At 37.2% G+C, this 23,391-nt stretch overlaps 1 protein-coding gene across 3 annotated transcripts in view; it reads left to right on the top strand.

The window, feature by feature from the left end:
- Positions 1-23,391, top strand: part of USP9X (ubiquitin specific peptidase 9 X-linked) — a 100,705-nt gene that overhangs the window by 59,976 nt on the left and 17,338 nt on the right. For 2 of the 3 annotated variants that reach the window (XR_011727218.1, XM_071751106.1), the window contains exons 19-33: positions 534-774; positions 984-1,133; positions 1,234-1,354; positions 1,836-1,966; positions 2,225-2,503; positions 4,928-5,053; positions 6,405-6,530; positions 10,992-11,158; positions 16,496-16,604; positions 17,146-17,292; positions 17,393-17,539; positions 18,316-18,538; positions 20,829-21,049; positions 21,466-21,656; positions 22,088-22,261. Coding sequence is in view for 2 of the 3 variants with exons in the window: in XM_071751106.1 (XP_071607207.1) it covers positions 534-774; positions 984-1,133; positions 1,234-1,354; positions 1,836-1,966; positions 2,225-2,503; positions 4,928-5,053; positions 6,405-6,530; positions 10,992-11,158; positions 16,496-16,604; positions 17,146-17,292; positions 17,393-17,539; positions 18,316-18,538; positions 20,829-21,049; positions 21,466-21,656; positions 22,088-22,261 (2,553 nt within the window). In the remaining variant the exon portion in view is untranslated. The remainder of the gene's footprint in view (positions 1-533; positions 775-983; positions 1,134-1,233; positions 1,355-1,835; positions 1,967-2,224; positions 2,504-4,927; positions 5,054-6,404; positions 6,531-10,991; positions 11,159-16,495; positions 16,605-17,145; positions 17,293-17,392; positions 17,540-18,315; positions 18,539-20,828; positions 21,050-21,465; positions 21,657-22,087; positions 22,262-23,391) is intronic. The other variant, XM_071751117.1, reaches the window with a different exon arrangement.

Below are 23,391 nucleotides of genomic sequence, written 5' to 3' on the forward strand. Positions count from 1 at the left end.
TGTGGGATTGTTTTGTTGAACTTATCTGGGCACATCTTTACTAATGAGTTTCCTGCCATTGTGCACGGTGTGATCCTGATTTTTTAAATCTGAATTCTAATATGAAACTTAAAAGAGCTTTCAACAGGAGGCATTAAGACTTATTGATATGATGACTTTTTCTGATATTGGTGTATTTAAAATTGAGTTACCAGTCTGAGCTCAGTTTGCACAATTTGATCAGGAAGTTAAAAGCTAAAGAGAAGATCTAAAACTTCATAAGACACTTTTTAAAATTGAACCAGTGTACCTTACCTGACTGTAAAGTTGACCATATGTTAATGCACTTGTACAAAATGTGGCTTCTTGGAAGTTTTCTGTATGTTATGTCTGCTTTCACAAAATCTCACGCTTGAGTATGTTGCCATATGTAAAGATTTTGATGTTGAAATACGTGCAACACAAAATACAAAAATACAAGAAATACAGCACAAAATCCAATTGATTTCATGAGGGCAAGAATATCTTTACCTGTTTTTTTTTTTTATTTTCAGAGCTTTCCGTGGTAAACATATCACACTGGTAGTTCGTTTTCCCAACCAAGGCCGTCAGGTGGAAGATCTGGATATTTGGTCTCATACAAACGACACAATTGGCCAAGTGCGTCGTTGTATTCTCAATCGTATTAAAGCCAATAGTGCACACACCAAAGTAGAACTGTTCATTGGTGGTGAGCTGGTGGACCCTGCAGATGATAGAAAATTAATTGGGCAGTTGAATCTCAAAGATAAAACGGTAAGTGTTGCGGGTTGATTATTTATGTCAATTCAGATGTCGCTTCCCTTTTGTAAAGGCTTGAAAAATACCATGCGTAGGATGACTTACTCTTGTGAAATAGTTCCATTCCTCCTCTTTGTATTATGCCATTTCCATTGTATCACATGCTTATTTAGTAAAGAATCTTCATTTTTGCATAGTATTAAAACTATGATTGTGTTTTTCAGCTAATTACAGCTAAGCTTACACAGATAAATTCTAATATGCCCTCAAGTCCAGATAGTTCTTCTGACTCCTCAACTGGTTCTCCGGGCAACCATGGCAATCACTACAGTGATGGTCCAAACCCTGAAGTTGAAAGCTGTTTGCCCGGAGTGGTAAGCATATTCAGAAATTAACTGTTTAAAAGTGTTTTTTCCCTATACTTTGTCTTTAACTAATGATTTTTATGGGTTATTTTAATTTGCTTATTTTAAGATCATGTCTCTGCATCCTCGGTACATCTCTTTTCTTTGGCAAGTAGCAGACTTGGGCAGTAGCCTAAATATGCCACCTCTCAGAGATGGAGCACGTGTTCTTATGAAGCTCATGCCACCAGGTAAACCTTAATTTTACCCTGTTTTTTTGTTTTGTTTTGTAATATCCTGTATAATAATTTCTCTCCTGTTCTTATATAACAGTGAAGATAAGGGAATATTTTCCACTTTCTTGTAATTTATTGGTACTTTCTTCATTGCTATCATCCTAATTAGGCTTGTATGTATTTCCTAAATAGTTGTTTCCAGTCTGTCAAAAAAAGTTGAATAGTTTGCAGTTGGTACTAGGAGTCAGTACAGTTTATTGCAGTGAAAATGAGAAGTGTTGTAATCTGAAGTGATTTTGTAGCACTTTTTTTAACAGGATCACTTTTAGGCTGACAAATTGCCGAACAATTCATAGTCTCATCTTGTCTGTCAGTTACATTTTTTGCAGCTTTTCTGTTACACTTAAATTTTTTCAGATGTATAATTGTAAAAATGACTGCACTGTTCTGGAGTAGTTTTGTTTCAAAATGTTTATAAGTTGTATTTTTGTTGCAGATAATACTACAGTTGAGAAACTAAGAGCTATTTGTTTAGATCATGCAAAGCTTGGGGAAAGCAGCCTTAGTCCCTCCCTTGATTCTCTGTTCTTCGGTCCTTCTGCCTCACAAGTGCTGTATCTAACAGAGGTTTGTTATGCTTTGCCTGTTTTTTAAAAACCTACAGAAACCCCTCCTTGGCAGTCTGTTCTGTAACATTACAGAAGAGTAAGATCAAATTCTGGTTTGAAATCAACAACTGAAAATATTTAATATACTGGAATGAAATGGTGCATGGCAATGCTGTCAAAGCATTGCTTTAGTAGTATTCTAGCATAGTCTCATCTTCAATCATCTATATTCAAGCTAGTGCATTTCTGTGAGTTAATTCTGCGTTTTGTTCTACAGGTAGTTTATGCCTTGCTAATGCCTGCCAGCGCACCTCTGGGAGAAGATGCCAGTGACTTCCAATACAACTTCTTAAAAAGTGGTGGTTTACCTCTTGTACTGAGCATGCTGACTAGAAATAACTTCCTGCCAAATGCAGATATGGAAACTCGAAGGGGTGCCTACCTTAACGCTCTAAAAATAGCCAAATTATTGCTAACAGCAATTGGATATGGCCATGTTCGAGCTGTGGCAGAGGCTTGTCAGCCAGTTGTGGAAGGCACAAGTACAGTTTCACCGGTAATATAAATCTTCTTTGCTACAAATACCAATGTACTCTGTTTTTTATATTGTCTGTAGCAAAATCTAGCTACTCTCCATTGCCAGTTTCTTTCTGTGAGTTGCATGTCAAGAACTCATGGTGTTTCAGATAATGATCTGACAGTTGTAAAAAAACCTGAATACTGTTTCTGACTGTAGAAAAGTTAGATGTGAGACCTGCTTCTCTGTATATGATTTTCTGTTGTTTGCATGGTTGTCAGTTCAGGTAGCTTTCCATTTTCAAGTACATCTATCCCATACATGTGAATTCTGACCCTCAACACAAAAATAAGTCATTGGCTTGCTAGTTTCCTGACTTTGTCCATTTCTTGTAGAAAAATCTTGGAGATAATAGCTAGGTACATTGAAAAGTTCAGTGTTGGTAGCTAAAGTTGTCCTAGGATTTCTCAGAGTTGGAAAGTGTAAAACAAGTGTTCTGACATGTGATCTCAGTTTTCTATAGTAGCAGATTTTATACATGGTTAATATGTCTAGTTAGGTTTTTGACATCTGGAGAAACACATTGTGGGTCAAGATTTTATTTCTTCCCACTTTCAGTAGGTGTGTAGTACAAAGTCCAAAAAGTAGAATTTGCTGCTGTCCTTTGACATTTGCTTCTAGATGTTCCAGCTTTTTTTTGGTGAGGTTCCATCCCAAATAGTGGCTTGAACTATTAATGTATACTAAAGAATAATAACTAAATAATAGAGGGGTCTCACTTCAGAGCACTTTCTTCTGGAATATTTACTAAGATCTGTCTTTAAAGCAGAGAAGTACATTGCTCCTAAATCTGAAAAATAAACATCTGCTCTGGTTTGCTGTTGCAAGATACCCAAATCATTTTTTTTCAAAGAAATTTAAACTCCTGATGATTACAAAGAGGTGAAGGATCCCTTTTCATATCTCATGCTAAAATATAATAGAAACATCTTAGAGAAAACATACTTGCTACCTGTCCCTGTCTGTTTAAATTAGGTAAATTTTAATGCCTCAGTTTCTTAGTGTTACTCAAAAGGCATTTTGGAACTCAGATAACACCAGTTGAGTGTAGAAGTACTGTTTGAAACAGGTACATGCTGACTGCTTCAAAGGTAGTAGCATTTGTTTGTGACTGATGATATTCAGTGTTTAGTGCTGCAAATATCTAATTTGATTATTAACATCTGTTGGAAAAAAACATGATTATTTCTGTCATCATCATCCAGTCTGAAGGACTTTGGTTTCGATACTTCTTATTGCTGCAGCACCAGTAAGCTTACAGCTTAGAATCGAGGTGAAATTTGTAAATACCTTTAATCTGTCTCATCTGTAGTGTAAATACTGTAGCATAACTTTCTACCTTTGCTTTCCATTAGTATTAAGAGAACAAGGAAACAAAGGTTCTGTCTAGAGTGTTACAGTTACCCTTCAGCTGCTGGCACTAGGACCTTTTAAATTTATCTTCCCTTGCTTTCACAGAAAGTTGAATCAATAATGTTATTAAACATAGTATTATGGTACATAGCTTCTGATTTCCCCCCTGGTATTTGATCATTTAGCTTCCAATACCTAATTGACTGTGTAAAGTCTATTAATCTTCAGTGGGAGTTCTGTTATCTAGCTGCCTGAATCAGACTGACCAAGCCAAAGGATATGAACACCAGTGCCAGGTTTAACAGAATAACTTCAATGTGTCTTCTGAGCAACATTTGAGAAAGGCTTTTATTTTGATGAAATTATAGTAGAAAATAAAGAAATGCTTTTGTACAAGAAGTTTTAACTTGTAACCACATCACGTGGTCTTTTCAAGTAAGTCTGTCTATGAGTAGGGAAGAACCATTTCAGATTTGAACTGACAAAACTATGGAGCTCTGTCAGCCCAAAGAGAAGGAACTCTGTTCAAACCAATGCAGAAAAGATGAAAACTTGTCTAGCAGCTCTTTCTGTAGTGAAAGTATGATAAAGAGCAGGAGTAATAATTCAGAACAGAATTCTTAAATAATGCTCTAACTCAAATGTTTAATAAGTACATACGTATAATGAACACTGCAACCATATTCTGTCTGCACACTGTTAGCTAATCCAGAGGGAGATTCATTGTTTCCCTTTCTTTGCTATATCAGCAGAAAGGAAAGGAGGCATTGTAATAATAAACATTCTCTTAACTTGAAATAACCTGATCAATAAACAAATACCCAAACCTAAGCAGTTTTGAGCATGTGTCTCTCCTCTTAGCTACTTGTACTCTGTAATTGTCCACTGTAGCATGCAGTGTCTTCAGATGGGATGGTATTTATTTTGAAAATTAGGGTTCTTATTTTTCTTGGTGTTTGCAGTTTCTGGAAGTAGTTTTCCTTTAGGTTTTAGTATCTTCTTGCTTTTTTTCCCATGTAAAAATTAAGTGTAAGAAATACTTTCTTCCAGATAAACCAGGCTACACATGACCAGGCAGTGGTGCTACAAAATGCCCTGCAAAACATTCCTAATCCAACCTCAGAATGCATGCTAAGAAATGTAGCAATACGTCTTGCACAGCAAATATCTGATGAGGTTAGTGAATTTCTTTGTGTCACCTTTTTTTCCTGTAGTGTCTTTTTTTTTATCCTTAAATTTACTGCTTTGTTAGACATGGATTTTCCTTCTAAATGTCATTTAACCTTTTAAGTAATGTTCATATGATTCATAAACTGTTAGCTAATTAAAATATATAATGAATTGTTTCCATATGCAATTATGAAATTCAGTGTTTTAGCAGCATATAGAGGCTGAAGCATACTAGACATGTTCTTTACAAGCTCTTTAATGGATTATGAATATTGTTACTCTTAGCTGAACTCCAGCAGTTTGATGTAATAGATTTCCTGAAGTTAATGGATATTTTGAGAATTTTTTTTTTTATACTTCTTTTTTTCATCTTTTATGGTTTGGCTTCTGAGTAGCATTCTCCAGAGAATTTTCAGAACATAGAAAAGGGGAGGGAGGTTTTTAATTTTGAGTGTGAGTTTTAAATGCTGGAAGTTAAAAGTCTTAAACTGTTGCCAGTTTATATATTGAAAATGCATTAATGATACAAGTGGAAATTAGACTGTGGCACTCCGTAGGGTTAAACAGTGTGCTTTGCATATGTAATAGTCTTACCTGTATGGTATGACTAAACCTTATTTGAATTTGAAATTATAATTCTTATTAGTTAATACATCAGTGAATTCTTCTGAATTCAGCAGAAGCTAAAATCTGACCTACTGCAGCGTCCTCTTCCATGGTCAGTTGGAATCCCTCTATATTTACAGTGTGGAAGCAGTAGATGTAGTTTTTCTATACTGTACAGAATCTCTGCAAAGCTAACTCCAAAGCATTTCTGAGCTATCAGAATAAAAGATGCATTATCATCTTAATGTTAAAAGGTACACTGTGTCTTGTGAACAAAGAACAGTGTCTAATAAAAAGTACAATGTACTTGATTGCAGAACTGAACCATCTGCCTTCCATTAGTGATGGTATTGCATCCATAGGTGATTGTATGTGTAAAATCAATTATTTGAAATCAAATTTAATTAAATTCCTTCCACAGTAAAAACATCTTTTGAGGGGAGTTATGAAGAAAAGTTTTTGACTGTTCCTTTGTCCTTTTTGGGAGACTCGTATTAATCAAGCATTACAATTTAAGATTTTGTAATGTATCTAACATACATGTTACTTGCTACTAAAAAAATGAAATTTTGTAGAAGTGAAGTACAAATTATGTTCAAGGTACAAAATTTTTTTTCTGTTTGAGGAAAAATTCTTTGTTAAGTTTTAAATTTTAAACTTTATGTAAAATACATCTGTGAGAATTTAGAGTCAATTGTTATTTGAAAGTGCATCTTAATGTTGCTTTTGGTTTTTTTTCTCCTTTTTTCAGGCTTCAAAATACATCCCTGATATCTGTGTTATTAGGGCAGTACAAAAAATTGTTTGGGCATCAGGTTGTGGGTCAGTTCAACTGGTTTTCAGCTCAAATGAGGAAATTAGTAAAATCTATGAAAAGGTAAGAATTCCTAAGCAACTCTTTTTCTCTGTAACCATTCCTTTGTTCAAAAAAGGGACAGTGTCAAGCTGTTCAAGCATAGAGTGTGATGAGCTTTTAGGTAGGTACCTTGGTGGTAATGTATCTTGGAGTCTATTATATGTCAGTTGTCACACAGCAGCTTAATTTTCCATTCCAAATTCCTTTTCTCGGTAACTGTTTAATTGTAACTTGAATCTGGTGTCACTTCAACAATCATGGAATGGCTAAAGTTGGAAGTGACCTTAAAGATCATACAGTTCCAAGTCCCCTGCCATGGACAGGGACATCTACCCCTAGATCAGGTTGCTCAAGGCCCCGTCCAGCCTGGCCTTGAACACTTCCAGGGAAGGGACATCCACAACTTCCCTGGGCAACCTGCTCCAGTGTCTTACCACTCCCACATGAAAATTTTTTCCTAAGGTTTAACTTGAATCTCCCCTCTTTCATGTTTTAAACCATTGCCCCTTCTCCTCTTGATATACACTTGTGCAAAAAGCCCTACCCCAGCTTTCTTGCAGGCCCCCTTCAGATATTGGGAAGCCACTATATGGTCACATCAGAGCCTTCTCTTTTCTAGGCTGAATAACCCCAACTTCCTCAGCCTGTCTTCACAGGGGAGGTGCTTCAGCCTTCTTACCATTTTTGTGGCTCTCTTCTGAACATGTTCAAGGAGCTCTGTGTCCTTCTTGTGTTGGGGACTCCAGAATTGGACATAATAGTCAAAGTGGGGTCTCACAAGAGCTGTCTGTGCTTCTTTTAATGCAGCCCAGGACACAGTTGGCTTTCTGGGCTGCAAGCACATATTGACAGCTCATGTTGAGCTTCTGGTCAACCAACACCCACCCCCAAGTCCTCCTATGGGCTGTCCTCAGTCTTTTCTCCTCCCAGCCTGTGTTTATGAATGGGATTGCCTCGACCCAGGTACAGAACCTTGCACTTCACCCATTTCTTGAGGCTGTCAGGCTCCCTCTGGATGGCATCCTGAGGGATTTGGGAGTAGCTGGTGAGCTTGCCAGGAGGGAGGGGCCTGGGGGTGCTGATAGCTGGCTGAACATGAGCCAGCAGTGTGCCCAGGTTGCCAAGAAGACAAACAGCATCCTGGCCTGCATCAGGAAGTGTGACTAGCAGGGTCAGGGAGGTGATCTTATCCTTGTACTCAGCTTTGGCAAGCTGCAGCTCGAGCACTGTGTTCAGTTTTGGGCACCAGTATAGGAAGAACATTGAGGTTCTGGAGAGGGTACAGAGAGGGGCAGCCAGGCTGGTTAGGGGCCTGGAGAACAGGTCTTACGAGGAGAAGCTGAGGGAGCTGGGGCTGTTCAGCCTGGAGAAGAGGTTGAGGGGAGACCTTGCTGCTCTCTACAGCTACCTGAAAGGAGGTTGTAGTGAGGTGGGTGTTGGCCTCTTCTCTCTAGTGACTAACAGTAGGGAAAGAGGTAATAGGTTCAAGTTGACCCAGGGGAGGTTCAAATTAGATACCAGGAAAAGTTTTTTCACTGGAAGAGTGGTGAGGCATTGGAACAAGCCTCCTGGCACTCCTGCCTGCCTTCCTCTTTATTGGGACACATTGGTCCTGGGTATGAAGGAGGTGGTCCTTGAATATGGACCAGCTTTCCTGGTCTGCCTTCCCACCCATGGCTTTGTCCTGTTCTACCTTACCAAATAGATCCTTGAAAAGACCAAAATCTGACCTTGTAAAATCAAGTGCCATCAGTTAACTTTGCACTTTTCTCACTGCCCTAAGGATCTTGAATTCTACAGTGTCATGGTCACTACAGCCAAGTCTCCAATTCAGTTTTACATCTCTCAGCAACCCATCTCTGTTGTTGATAATAAGGTGCAGAGACTGAATATTGAAACACTGGTAAAATGAAATAATTGCTATTCCTGTATGTCTTTTTTCCTTTTATTATATAAAATATCTTCATGGTTTCACATGTGGTTTAGGAGAATAACTTGGAGCCGGGGCTTATATATTAGTATGTTATCCCCACACCTCATGCTTAATGCACATTCCTTACAGTTACAGGAAATTGTAGTATGTATTTTGCTGGTGATCTAAAAATTATTTTTATATTCTCTAAACATCTCTCATTCTTCTTATAAAATCAAGTTAAGTACTCATCAGTACATGCCTGAGAGAAAAAGGAAAATGAAAATATAGGGAGATTTTATTCTTGGTGTATTAGCTGTTGCACTTAGATGGTCTGTTAGAGGAAGAATATTTATTTCAGCAAATTGCAACACCTTTCCATTTAGTTTATGTAGCAGTATAATGGCATCTGCTTCTGTTGCTTTGAGAATGACTTCTTCATGAAATAAGTATGGGCTTTTTTGTTATATTTTGTTATATATATATTGTATTTTAGGTCATAAACATGCATATAAAATGTGGTTCAGTCCAGGCACATGAGGATGCATTTTAAGAGCAGCCATGCACTAGAGAGAATACCTCTAAATTAAAGTATACCTAAATACTCTTCTCTGACATTTCTGTGGGTGAAATTTGTGCAGTTAATTTCTGTAAAAGTACTTTAAAAATTGAAGTTTTAAAATAGGTGAAATTTCAGCTGTGCATTACTAGCTCATTCAAAGTTTTTTTTGTTTTTTAACTTTTTTATTATTATTCTTGTTGAGTCTTACATGGACATTTGTAATTAATGGCAGCTGCATTTGTTTTATGGTAGGCAAAAGGGAAATAATTGAAGGGAAAATTAGAAACTAAAAAGAGGAATAAATTGCTGAAGTAAGAAGGGAATAAAGTACACATAGTTAAAATAACATTAACAGAGAGGAACAGATCACAGAAATAGAGAAATGTGATGCAAGAAAAGACAAATTCTTAAATTAAGAGACTTGTGTTTGGTTGTAGATGAGAGGAAGTAATTTACGGTAATTTTATTAAGATTAAGTATACCAGTGACTGACAGACACTGGCTTAGAGGAAAATGTATTTTAAGGAAAAAGCTTTCACTTTCCTAAGCTGAGCACTAAGCCTTAGACTTTTAACTTGAAGGTCATAGAAGCATTTTGCTGAGTTTGTGGGATTTATCATTAAATGTTAAAGAACAGGGGGAGACTGATTATTGTGTAACCAGGAATGAAATGTCAGCATTCCTAAAAACATCTAAGGCAACTATAGTAAATGGGTTTTTGAGAGGCATTTCAGAGTGGTCCCATCAAGTCTGACTTCTGGAAGAATTCTGTGAGCACTTTAAGCAGCTTCTGAACTTAACTGGTGAATTTGATTGAACTTTTAAGTCAAGATGAATGATTTTAAGAGCATAATTTCTATGGAGTCTGTTCTGCCTCCTCCCTCAAAAAATTCTGGTTGTTGAAGACTATGTGGCTTCTAGTAATGTCAAACTCCCATTTCCTTATTAGCTCATCCACCTGCTGCATGTACAGACCCATCTGCTCTTGGTGCTGATGGTGGAGGGAAGTAACTCATTGAGTATAAAAAGACAGCGTCTTTTTATTAAATCCCTGCTGCCATGCAGAAATAACTTTTATTTTCTGAAAAGGGTGTCAGTGCAGAACAGGTGCAGCCCTGAGCTTGTTGAAAGCAGTTCTGCTTTTACTTTCATATCTTCAGATGTGTCAGAATTACCACATCCCCCCACTGCTGTGGTAGTGACTCTGTCTGATTTTTAGCTGTTTCGCAAAAACAAAAGAATGTCTGTTGGCAGACTGAGACATACTTTGTCCTCTGCTGCTGCTGTTTGCAATTAGTTATCTCTTCTGCATTGTAATCCCTTCTTTCTGCCTACTTAGTCTTGATACCTTTCCATATATAAAGCAAATACCTATTTTATGCCTCTGTTTAATGTTGCTAACATGAAGCCATGATTACTGATGAATTAAGACTGAAGCCTTCTCACATTGTTCAGAATTTCTTCAAGCTAATTAGCTTTGTCTTAGATTCTGAAAAACTGCTAAATAGATTCTAGCAGTATAAAGAAGCTTTTGGTGAAATAAACTGTATCAGAGCTATGTAAAACTGGACTTCTTGAATTATACAGCATTGTAGTCTCTCTCTGTTTAAGTAGTAACTTTCCAAAGCCTTAAACACCAGGTTTTGAGTAGTAAAGAAAAATATCTTAAAAATTGAAAGAACAAACAACAAAACCCAAATACAAATGACCAGCAGTACTGCTTGCCTACTTTGTAACTTTTACCTACAAGTGTCCTATTTAACTTCAGCTCCTTAAATTCGTGCTTGGAGTCTTCCTTTGACAAGCACAGCACTGAAAGTTTAGATCATCCTATGTAGTGCTCTGACTCACCTCTGAGTGGAGTGCACAAAATACTTGGCACTGATCATGACTCGGGATACGAATTTGTGGTTTGTGTTTGTATTTATTGTATATACTGTGGAGCCAGTTGGGTTTCTCAGGGCTTTTTTTCTGTACCCACTTTGTGGTCTCTTCTTTATTTTCACAGACAAATGCAGGAAATGAACCAGACATGGAAGATGAACAAGTTTGCTGTGAAGCACTGGAGGTGATGACCCTGTGTTTTGCATTGATTCCAACTGCATTGGATGCACTCAGTAAAGAAAAGGCCTGGCAGACGTTTATCATTGATTTGCTATTGCATTGCCACAGCAAGTAAGTTTTGGTGGTGCTTTTTTTTTTTTTTTTTTATAATTTTCTGTATTATTTTACAGTTCAGAAGTATTATAAAGCCTAAACACAGAGCAGTGACTTCTTCTTAGTGATTTTTTTTCTGCAGTTGTCTTAATTTATTGTTTAACAATGTAACTCAGTAATTTGGACACCTATCTGAAAGTGGTCCCATCTTCTTTGTAAGAAGAATATTGTCAAGCCTGATAATGGGCTAATGGTGGATTTGTAACAACTTAATTAGAATAAAATCATAGGTACTTTGTGATTTTAATAAATTATTTGAATACTTGCAACATCAGAATATTTAAATTAGGTACTAGAGCAGTTTCTGGTAAGTAAAGGCAAGATAACAGTACTAGGAGCTGAAGAAGGAGGTAAGATTTCATCATCTGGTTTTCTTGAATTTTACTGGTACACTCGTGACCCTTCATGTAGCTTACATGTTTGATGTAGAGCTGTCACACTGGAGCTGTCACTCAGTGCAGTAGAGCAGTCTTGGAGGAATCCTTTGCACTGCTGAGAGATGGATGGACAGGGAAAACCAGCAGGATCTGCCAAGAGCAATGTGGTTTGGTTGCCCTGGAGGCCTGACAACAGAGTTCAGGGCTTCTTATCCTCAGGCTCTTCCTGCAGATCTGCATAGACAGCAATTACACAATACAGCATCACTCTGATGTGTTTCTTGTGACTTTTAGCCCATCTGAAATTATGAAATATTTTTATATTATATGAAATATATAGCATTATTTTCAGCATCCCATAAGCTTTATTAGTCTACAACCTGTGGTATAGGGTGTTGAAATTTTTAGCTTCACTGAAGCTTGTTATTATCACTAAAGCTAGGGAAGTTTAACAAAACATGCTAACAAATATATATTGCAATTTTACACATTAAATGAAACAAGCTGTCTTTCACTATTTTTGGTAACTTTCAAGGCTGATGAGTAAGAAAACACTGAATCTTATTTTTAAAGCTATCAACAGTTGATATCAAGTTCCAATTTTGATATTAAATGTATGTTGGCCACGTCAAATTTGGAGTGCCGGTACAGCTGAATAGCATGGGCTAGCATCAGTGCTGCTCCATCCTTTGATATTTTTTTAATGTGGGTCTTAAAGTTTATCAGATTCGTGACATTTTTTGTCACATTTGACATTTGTGACATGATCTTAATTGTACAAATGTAAGAGAAGGCTGATAATTTCTACTATAAATTTCTCTGTAGCTATCTGACTTCCTGGCATTGTGTTTGGAATTTAAATGACATCTTTCAAGTGTTCCCCAGCATTTGTTTGTATTTCAGTTAGTGTTTGATGTCAAGACTTGTTACTACTCCTTTAGTCTTTGAAAACTGTAGATGGTCTTTGTGAGGATTTTTCTGTTCTGATGGTATTTTCTTAAGGAAATGAACTATCAGTTTGAAACAGGAACTTCTAAATCTGTGAGTCTTACAAAAAGTTAGTCTCTGTATTTCGTTGCCTAAGTTCCATCTAACACAGTTTGTGATGGAGGTAGAATGCCTTTTTTAGCAAAACCTAGTCTTGCTTCACAGATGGGAATATCTGTCATGGTTTTGCCAATTTCTTCCAGTGGTTACTCTTTTTTTATTTAATCTTTGACTGAATTTGAATCCCAACTATTTCATACCATTATGCCAAGTGAATAGTTGACTGTTGTACTTTTTTCCTAAAATACTGGAAGAAACTAGTTATGTCCTCAGAGAAGCTAGGGCTTCTCTTTCCACGTTGTTGGCATGTCATCCCATGTCTGAACAGCAGTGGCTTAATTCCCAAGGTAGGTTATCTTTTTGCACTTTAAAAATAGGAGTAGTACTGGATAAGGTTTGTTTGTTATTAGTTGTCTCTTGTCAGAATTAAGGGATTATTAAGGGATATTAAATGGCTTCTCTTAGCCCAAGTGGGCTGTTGTTCAGTTCCTTGTCTCTCTTCTGTTTCTCCACCAGATAGGGTAAGTACACAAAGCTAACCATTGAGCTCTTTTTCTTCCATACATTGTAAATCTTGTGATGTGTATGGTGATCTCATGTAGAATGCAACTTTTCGTGATTGCATGACACTTAGAATAGCAGAAACACAAGTGAAAGTAGAAGACTGCTTTGAAAATGAAGGCTAAAAGAAGAACTAACAGTTCTTGTGAATTAATGTGCAAACAAATAAGGGTTTGCAGCACAGAGAAAGGTTAGCAAATACCAGACAGAACTCTGAATATCTTTCCATTTTCAGCTATTGTTTTCTAATATCCTATCCTCAATCAGAGAACAATGTGAGCAAAAATAAGCGTGTGACAAGACGCTTTTGGTGCATCATAAAATACAAGGAAGATGATCAAATTCAGATACCACAGATATCTGTTTCTGGAAAAGATAAGATGGACTGATGGGTTTTGTTTGCTTCTTTCAGAGACTTAGATTTTATGGAACTTCTGCTGTTTTCTCATAGCAAACCATGCTGCCTATAAATAGAGAAACAGAATGTGAAATGTTTAATACTAAGTACTAGAGCAGTTCTAACTCCCTGAGATAATTGATTTTATAGTGGTGGTCCCTGAGTGCAACACTGGCCTAGTCAACAGCTAAGCAGTCCTTAAACAGCCCTGGAAACCAGAGATATTCCACTGGTGGCTTCAAAGTGTTCCGTAGTCATACACATTTAGCCTATAAAAATCCTGACTGCTTGTATGAAGCAATGCACTTACACCTATTGAAGAGACTGACTTACGTTAACTTAACAGAAATTTGTATCCTGGAGCTATCAACAGGGGGGGATTAAGGTTGCCTGCCTTAGAATCACAGAATCGTGAAGGTTGGAAAAGACCTCTAAGATCATGAAGTCCAACTTTCAACACAACACCGGCGTGCCAACTAAACCATTTTCCTGGAGTGCCACGTCTACATGTTCTTTGAACACCTCCAGGGATAGTGACTCCACCACTGCCCTGGTCACCCTGTTTCAATGGCTGACCACTGTTTCAGTAAAGAAATTTTTCCTAAAGTCTAATCTGAACCTCCTCTGGTGCAACATTTCCTCTCATCCTGTCACTGGTTACTTGGGAAAAGAGGCCAACATCCACCTCACTGCAACCTCCTTTCAGGTAGTTGTAGAGAAAAATAAGGTCTCCCATCAGCCTTCTCTTCTCCAGACTAAACAATCCTGGTTCACTCAGCTGCTTCTCATAAGATTTGTACTTTAGACCCTTCACCAGCTTGCTTGTCCTTCTGTGGACACTCCAGCAACTCAGATGTCCTTGTAGTGAGAGGCCCAAACTTGAACACAGGATTTGAGGTGCAGCCTCGCAAGTGTCCAGTACAGGGCAGGATCACTTCCCTAGTCCTGCTGACCACACTGTTTCTGATGCAGGCCAGGATGCTGTTGGCTGCCTTGGCCACTTGGGCGCACTGCTGGCTCCCATTCAGCCTCTGTCGACCAGGCCCCCCCGGTCCTTTTCCTCTGAGCAGCTTTACAGACACTCTTCCCCAAGCCTGTAGGATTGCATGAAGTTGTTGTGACTGAAGTGCAGGACCTGGCTCTTGACCTTATTAAACATTCTACTGGTTACCTCGTCCCATTGATCCAGCCTGTCCAGGTCCTGCTGTAGAGCCTTCCTACCCTCAGGCAGATCAACCCTCCCATCCACTTTAGTGTCATCTTCAAACTTACCTCATGGAGGCATTTGCCCTCTGGCTTTTTCACCTTGTGAGCATGAATTTATCGTACAGCTCTACACTGTTGTCATGATGTCCCACATGGCACCAGATGCCTGTGTTTAAGCAGTTGCACCTCTCCCGTGGTTCCTTAAGAGCTCTTAGATTGTTACAGCATCCCCAAAATAATACTTTTATTCAGATCCTACATACTCCTTAGAGATGTAATGGTGGAAAGTATGTGTTTCCTTAGTCTCATTTCTCACTTTAGGAAAATACCACCTTTATTTCGTTCTACCTTCAAGTGTATGAACCTGAGGAGTGTCTATGATTGGTTCAAAGCAGTTGAAGAGTTGCATCCTAAAAGAAGATGAAACTTCTTTCTGTGAAAAGTTTTATGAAAACATCAGATCAGCAATCAGATCCCATAAAATATCAATTACTACTAAAAACAGAACAGATTTCTTCCACCCCACAGATTTCTGCAGCTCAAAGCAATGTTGTGGAACTTGGAGAGATCAGAGAAGGGTGACAAGTGAGATCAAAGCTCCAAAATTACTTCCATCTGAGGAACAGCTCAATAGCTTGGGGCAGTTCACATTGGAGAAGAGATTGATTGTGGGAGGAGAACACCACAGGGACCTTTAAAATCAGAAGTAGCAAAGGGAGAATAAATAGAGAACAGTGTTTCCTTTGTATAAGAATTTCTTGAGCCTAACATTTGAGCAGTGTAAACCTTCAGTTTAGTAATAGTTTGAGAGGTTCTTTCATGAATTTGTCCAGTGAGGGCTATGAATTACTGCCTTTGGTAGTCTTGCTGAACCACAAATTGTTAGAAGCTGAGAGAACATTCTGGAGAATTGTCACGGTGTGTTTCCATCTTCTTGTGTGCTTTCCTAGATGGGAACCAGAGAGGGGATGCTCAGATAGGTGCATCTCTGTACCTCATGGCCATTCTTGTGCATGTTTAAAGCGTAGTTAACTCCATGTGGAAGAACTCTGCTTGCCACGGTGCCCTCATGAGCAAAAAACAATGACATCCTCACCAAAAAGGCACTGTAAAATTCAGTTTGTTACATGTTGAGATACTTTCATAAAGCACAGCATTCATTTGTATTCTCTCTCAATTCAAGCAGAGTTGTTTTTAAAAGTTTTTATAAAAAATACAATACTGAGACAATCTTACAACTTGGAAGAATAGGCTTTGCCTTTATTTTTTTTTCCCCTTAAGATTATCCATTCCCACATTATACCAGTGGTTAAGATGAAGTTCTTAGATGGAAAATTTCCTTTAATTCTAGCCATTTTAATTTTCAGAGAGTTGTCATTTCTTGGGGCTTACTAATTATAAATTTTGATCACTTCATAAATGCTTAGCAACATCTGTAGTGATATATAAAAGCAGTTCTACTAGTGTAGTTCTGTTTTTCAGACACAACTAGGGCTTAATTTGAAATGTGTAAAATTTCACTACACAGAAAAACAGTTAGATGGGTAGTGAATAATTAAAGTATTCCCATTTATTACATTATTGACAGTTTTAGAAAATGGCAGTAAGCAGATAAGCAAAATATAAGTAAGATAAATATGTTTTTGTTTGTTTATTTCTAACATCCTGCTTGGATAGGGAGATTGTATTTAATGTTTCTGTTTCCAGAACTGTTCGTCAAATGGCACAGGAGCAGTTCTTTTTAATGGCTACCAGGTGTTGCATGGGACAGAGACCTCTCCTTTTCTTCATTACCCTGCTGTTTACTGTTCTAGGGGTAAGTTTTTAGGGGTAGATGCTTCAGTACAATGTGAATTCCTGTAAAAAGTAATAAGACAAAATGTCTGCAAGACAAGGCAAATTTTGTTAGCATCTGTCACTTAAATATGGATTCCTTTGATACCTAGGCAGGCAGCACAATCCATTTAAATTTGAGCTAGATGAGAGGGAAAGGGATTTTTTTGCATTTTCTGATAAAAACTTGAACAATTAGCTTTAATATATGCACTTAATCTTCAGTGAATGCTAACCTTCAAGTAAAAATTCTTAGCAGGTCAGATTGATACTTACAGTTATTGCCTTCTTTTACTGGGATTTTCAATTCTGGATGCTCATAGCTGTCTTGAACATCTGATCACGTAACTATTTATTTCCTATTCAGGTATAGGAATTGGTACTAAAATACAGTTGTAAAAATCTAAAAAACTAAAATTATCTTACACTTATTTTCATATTTACTGCTAGTTTTAGTGAAAATATGTTGTTGCACTATAAGTAGAACTGTGTGTCAATTATATATCATTGGTTTTGGATTGCAGAGTACTGCAAGAGAGAGAGCTAAGCATTCTGGAGACTACTTCACTCTCTTAAGACATCTTCTTAACTATGCTTACAACAGTAGTATTAATGTACCCAATGCTGAAGTTCTTCTCAATAATGAAATTGACTGGCTAAAGAGGATTAGGGTAAGTTCTAGGATCAATTTTTGCTGCTTAAGTTTAAATACAGCTTTAAGCTTGGAAATGTATATTAACTAGAGTATCCTAAATTTCTCTTAAATGGCAGGATGAAGTAAAAAGAACAGGGGAAACAGGTGTTGAAGAAACTATCTTAGAGGGTCACCTTGGAGTAACAAAAGAGTTATTAGCATTCCAGACACCTGAGAAGAAATACCATATTGGTTGTGAAAAAGGAGGTGCTAATCTCATTAAAGTAAGTACAAGCTTACTGTATGTTTTATAAAAATTTTTTCACTATAAATAAGCAACAAGAAGTTTCACATATTGTGGTCTGTAACTGTAAAAGGTCTCAATTTAACTGTTTGACAACAGCTTCTAATTGAAATTTAATATCTTCTTTAAAACTATTTTTTAAAAAAGTTACACTTTTCATGAGGGTATGTAACGTTCTCATTCTTCAGAACCATTGCATATGGAGCTGCTGTGACTCCAAGACACAAGGATAGTGAGCTAGATACAGGATAGGTCTGTAGGGGAATGCCTTCTTTCAGAACCCCTGCATTGTAGACATGTTTTTGATGAATTAGTGCTATTAGTGGTTATGGGCAAATTTGATCAAGTGCAGCGTCTGAACTTCTCTTTAATCAGATGTCTGTTCATTCTACTTTTGATATTACACAGCAGCAGTGGGGGTGTTTTCAGCATGAATTGATAAAGAGCTTAGTAGATAATACTAGTTTGGCCTAAGAAAATTTTTACTGATCAATAATATTACAAATGATTTTTAACTTGCAGCAAGGGTTAGGTTTGCACGAAGGGAACCACTTTAGGATGGAGCTTTTCTGTTCTAAATTTAAAAGCTGGTGATGGTGTTGGTCTCGATTCTAACTCTTGGAGGTATTTTTAATTGTTCCCTTGCTTCTGGATGTTCATTTACATTGTAACTCTTACTGTGTTACAGGCTAGTGTGGATTTCTATGGTCACAGGAAATTTACTTACTTTTTTTTTTGTTCTTTCTTTTCTTTCAGGAGTTGATAGATGATTTCATCTTTCCAGCATCCAATGTTTATCTACAGTACATGAGAAATGGAGAATTGCCTGCTGAGCAGGCCATACCAGTCTGTAGTTCACCAGCTACTATTAATGCTGGCTTTGAGCTACTAGTTGCACTAGCAGTTGGATGTGTCCGAAATCTGAAACAGATAGTAGACACCTTGACTGAAATGTATTACATAGGTACAGCAATCACTAGTATGTAATATTTTTAATTATCTATTTTATACTTTTAATGTATATATTATATATAGATTTTGTTTGTATTATCAACTGAACTAAATGCTGGGGGTTTTAATTTGTGGCTACTTTTAATGCAAAATCAGGCTATCAAAAGTTTAGAAAAGTTTGCTAGTTAAGCCTTTGTTTGTTTTTCTTTATACAATAGATGTACTGATTTGTATTATATGATTGTATACAAGTGCCAGCCTCAATCATTTACATGGTCTCACTGCTTCCTGCCTTCATCTCTTGTCACTGCCAGCTCCCCAAAATGTCATTCTGTCTGTATCTTCTACTTTTGTCTCGTAATTTCAGGCACTGCATAACCAATCTCATAAGGTATCTTCAGCTTAGTTTGGTTGCTCACCTAATTTGTCTTCATAGTCAGAAGACTAGACATAGATCCACTGTCCTCTTCGTTCTCCATTCATTCTCTGCTCATTGTAGTCCTTTCTCAAACATTTATTATCTCAGTTTTGGCCTTGTTCCAGCACAGCTTTGTGCTTAAAGATTTCCTCCTTTTCATTGGAGAATGCAGAACCTACAAAAAACTAAAAGCCAGTAGTTTTTCAAAAGCCAATAGCCAAATGAAACTTGGACTAATTTTCACAAGAATGTAAGGCAACACATACTTAACACAGATTTTGTTATCAATAAAGAGCCTGTAAGACTTCCTTAAAAATAGACAAGCAGGAGGGTATTTTCTGAGCAGGAGGATATTACCCTAAATGTAACAGCTAAACCATTTTGGCTGTAATATAAATGGGAAAATAAAGGGTGGTGGGGGTGGGAGATGGATGATAACATACACCAAACTTGAACTAATATAGGAAGAAAGACTGAGATTGTTGGTGGTGTTCATCCTGGAGAAGACAAGGCTGCAGTGAGATCTTACAGCAGCTTGTCAATGTATAAAGAGTGCTTATAAGAAAAATGAGGATAAGCATTTTGTCAGAGCATGTAGTGAATGGACAAAGGCAACAATTTTAAAATGAGAGTAGGCTTAAGTTAGATATTAGGAAGAAATTCTTCTCTGTGAGGGTGGTGAGACACTGCCAAGGGAAGCTGTGGCTGCCCCCTCCCTGGCAGTGTTCAAGGCCAGGCTGGATGGGGCTGTGAGCAACCTGATCTAGTGGGAGGTGTCCCTGCCATGTAGGGGAGTAGGAACTGGGTGATCTTTAGGTCCCTTCCAAACCAAACCATTCTTTGTTTCTGCGGTTTAGCAGAATGTTTAAACACGTACATTTTAGCAAAACTATAAGCAACTAGAAATAACATCCCATAGTGGGAATTGTTCATTGCCTTTCAAAATGGCCGTGCTACCTGCCCAGTTGGTGGTATCAGTGAGTCATTTGAGATAGCTTTTTGTTGTCTTCCTGTTTGATTCCATCTCAAATGAACAAATGAACAGGGCAGCTTTATGGTTTTCACCCTACCTCTTTTTTTTTTCCTTTTTTCTCACCCTTTTCTCTTGGGAAGAAGTGTATGGCTTAGCACAGACTAATTTTTTTTAACAACCAGACTAATTTTAAGGCATTCCTTCTACTCAGATATTTGATAAGCACAGTAGGCAGCCTGATCTCCATGGTACATCAGGCAGAAGAGAGAATATGTGTATAACATGTGCTGTGTTTCATATTGCAAGTAAAGCTTGCTTATAAACAATCATTCTCTCTTATTTTCCTTTGCATTGTAATTTTTTGTGTTAAAAACACAGAATAACAGGTTAACACAGGAAATGTAATCATAAATGTACTCTGAAGAGATGGGAAGAGACACAGGAGGAAAAAAAAAATCTTTCAAGTCATATAGATAACATTGTCTAAAACCATTTCCCATCCTGGCAAGGAAAACTGAGGCTGAAGTGAAATACTGTAATTTTTAAAGGATTACAAATTTGCAAAATGCCTATAAATTGTTTATATGTTCAGGGTTCATTCAGCTGCATTCTTCAGCTGAGAAACTTGCTGATATTGAGGGAAGACTTATGTTTGATACGTAAATAGACTGAATTTTTATCTGGCCACCTTTTTAGTTGTACAGTAAAAGAAAATGGAGTAATCTTAAAATTACAGATAGAAGTATCATTTGGAAAAGTTGGGTTAATTTTGGCAATTAAGTTTTCATGTGGAATATTTGTTCTATTAAACAGCAGTGTGATACAGATTAATACTAATTTTATGAAACTGCCCTTTGTATTGCATTGATGGTCTAGCTCTTTTTTAACAAAACAGTTCCCTAATCATATACTGCTGTTTCCTTTTAGCTTGTGAAGCTCTTACAGAATGGGAATATCTGCCACCTGTTGGTCCTCGACCACCGAAGGGATTTGTGGGACTAAAAAATGCTGGTGCCACTTGTTACATGAATTCTGTAATTCAGCAGCTGTACATGATTCCAGCCATCAGGAATGGGATTCTTGCAATTGAAGGCACAGGCAGTGATGTAGATGATGACATGTCTGGGGATGAAAAGCAGGACAATGAGGTATATTTAATTACATAGAACTTTAAAATAGAAATCTTTTCTATGAAAAGCTTATAACAAATTTAAGTTCCTAATCAGTTTGCTGTCCACTGCCAGCAGTGGGGACAATGGCATAGTCTTTCTTACTTGAATAGGTTCACTGCCAATGAGGCAGTTTAGAAGATCCAAGTGGCAGGACCTGCTCACTTTCTTCATTGATTTGTACTTGAAAGCACTATATACCACTTCTGCCATGAGGACTCCATTAATGCATACAAAGACAGTGGTTTTTTCCTTAAGATGAGAATATGAAACACCTGAGATGGTTAAATTAAACAAGGGATACAATTAGCTACAAGATGTAGTTAGTTAAGACACAGCTATGAGACAGGACTCAGTATCAAAGTTAATTGCACAAATTTTCTTCTGCTTTTCAGAACAATGTTGACCCACGAGATGATGTGTTTGGTTATCCACATCAGTATGAAGACAAACCAGCACTGAGTAAAACAGAAGATAGAAAAGAGTACAATATTGGAGTTCTGCGGCATCTCCAAGTGATCTTTGGTCATTTAGCAGCTTCCAGGCTACAGTACTATGTACCAAGAGGGTTTTGGAAACAATTTAGGTAAACAAAAACTTTCTTACTGGTGTATATTCACTGAACCACTGAAATGCAACAGTAGTGATCACAACAGAAGAAATAATATTGATGTTAAGTGTAAATTAGCAGACTTCGTGCATCTGTTACCATACCTTTCCACCATCCCTTAGAAGTCTGTTAATAAGCCAGAGTTTACAGCAAAATAGTTTTGAATTCCATCAGCTCTTGACCTTAATATTAAGAGTTTGAACTTAATATGAAGTCTTACACAAGTTTGTTTTACTTAACAGTATGTGTCAGTGGTAGAGTAACAGCTGGTACACTACATCACAAACCAATTAGTGGTTTTGCTCAGTAGTAAGGAGAGATTAATAGCCTGAATACTACTTTTTTAGAAAAACTTTGCTTAGAACAAGCAAAAAAAATATTTTTAAAAAATTTGCTTTCGTTTTCAGACTTTGGGGTGAACCTGTAAATCTTCGTGAGCAACATGATGCTTTAGAATTTTTTAATTCCTTGGTGGACAGTTTAGATGAAGCTTTAAAAGCTCTGGGCCATCCAGCAATGTTGAGTAAAGTTTTAGGAGGGTCCTTTGCTGATCAGAAGATTTGTCAAGGATGCCCACATCGGTAAGTGTTTAAGATTCTTCTTAGGAAAAAACCCACCTGTATTCATATCTCTATAAAAAGAACTAAGGAGTCTAGAGTGGGCTTTTTGTGGGGTTTATAAATACTGAAAGAATTTGCTATCTGCTTTTTTCTGCAGCCTTAACACTACTGTGTCTTCAAGTGCCTTGAAATACTTGATTATTATTGCTTCTGTTTAACAGATTGTTTGTGAAGAATTGTGTATTGATCAGAAGAGGCAGCTTTTTCATGTCAAAAGGGAAAACAACTTAGGACCAAATGCAGTGTATAACATTGTAAGATATGGCCAACAGCTGTTGCTATGTTCCAAAGTGTGTGGATAGAACTGATCCAAACATTTGTCTTTAATTCCAATGAGTAAAACTCCGTTCATATTCTCTCTGTCTGCAGTGATGGAGAACAATGTAGAAAGTTTATCTTTCTCTTGAGTTTTCTGCTGTATTTTTAATTAACTTAAAAAGTGAATACTGAAATTCAGCTTCAGGTAGGGTATGTTAAAAAAAAGCCATATCAAATCAGAATGAAAGGCTGTAGCTCACTATCTTGATTATGGTGATCAGTAACAAATGCTCAGTGAAGGAGTAGAACTAGGCATTGTTCATTTGTACTTTTCTAAACTTTATCCTCTGTATCCCTTTGCGCTAGATAATTAAAATTGCGTGCAAGATTAAAGATGGCCTAATGATGGACTTGTTCATTTTCAAACGTTGGCTCTGTTACTATTGTGTTAAATTTTGTATCACTATCAGTTGGCCTTCTTACTCTTCTACATCTCTCAGATCATGTATGATACTTCAACAATGCAGATCCCTCTGCACGTTTCTGTTGCAAATTGTCTTCATTGTGAAAGTTTGCCATTTATTGTTATCCTTCATTTAACAAGATACAAGAAAAAAACACGTTGACTTAAACTGTAGTCTTGAGCTTCAGTTGAGTTCACATGTGAATGAGAAGGACTTGTAAATGGAATGCCTTGAATTTCATGCCTTACAAGGTGTTACCAAAAGTCAGTTGAAATATTGCCAGATAAAAATGAAAGCACTTAATTTTACATGCAATGGGCAATTAAAGGAAGGTACAGTTGTGAAGCAATGTGAGTTACCATTCATTCT

Source organism: Heliangelus exortis, chromosome 1 (genome assembly GCF_036169615.1).
Source record: "Heliangelus exortis chromosome 1, bHelExo1.hap1, whole genome shotgun sequence".
NCBI lineage: Eukaryota > Metazoa > Chordata > Aves > Apodiformes > Trochilidae > Heliangelus > Heliangelus exortis.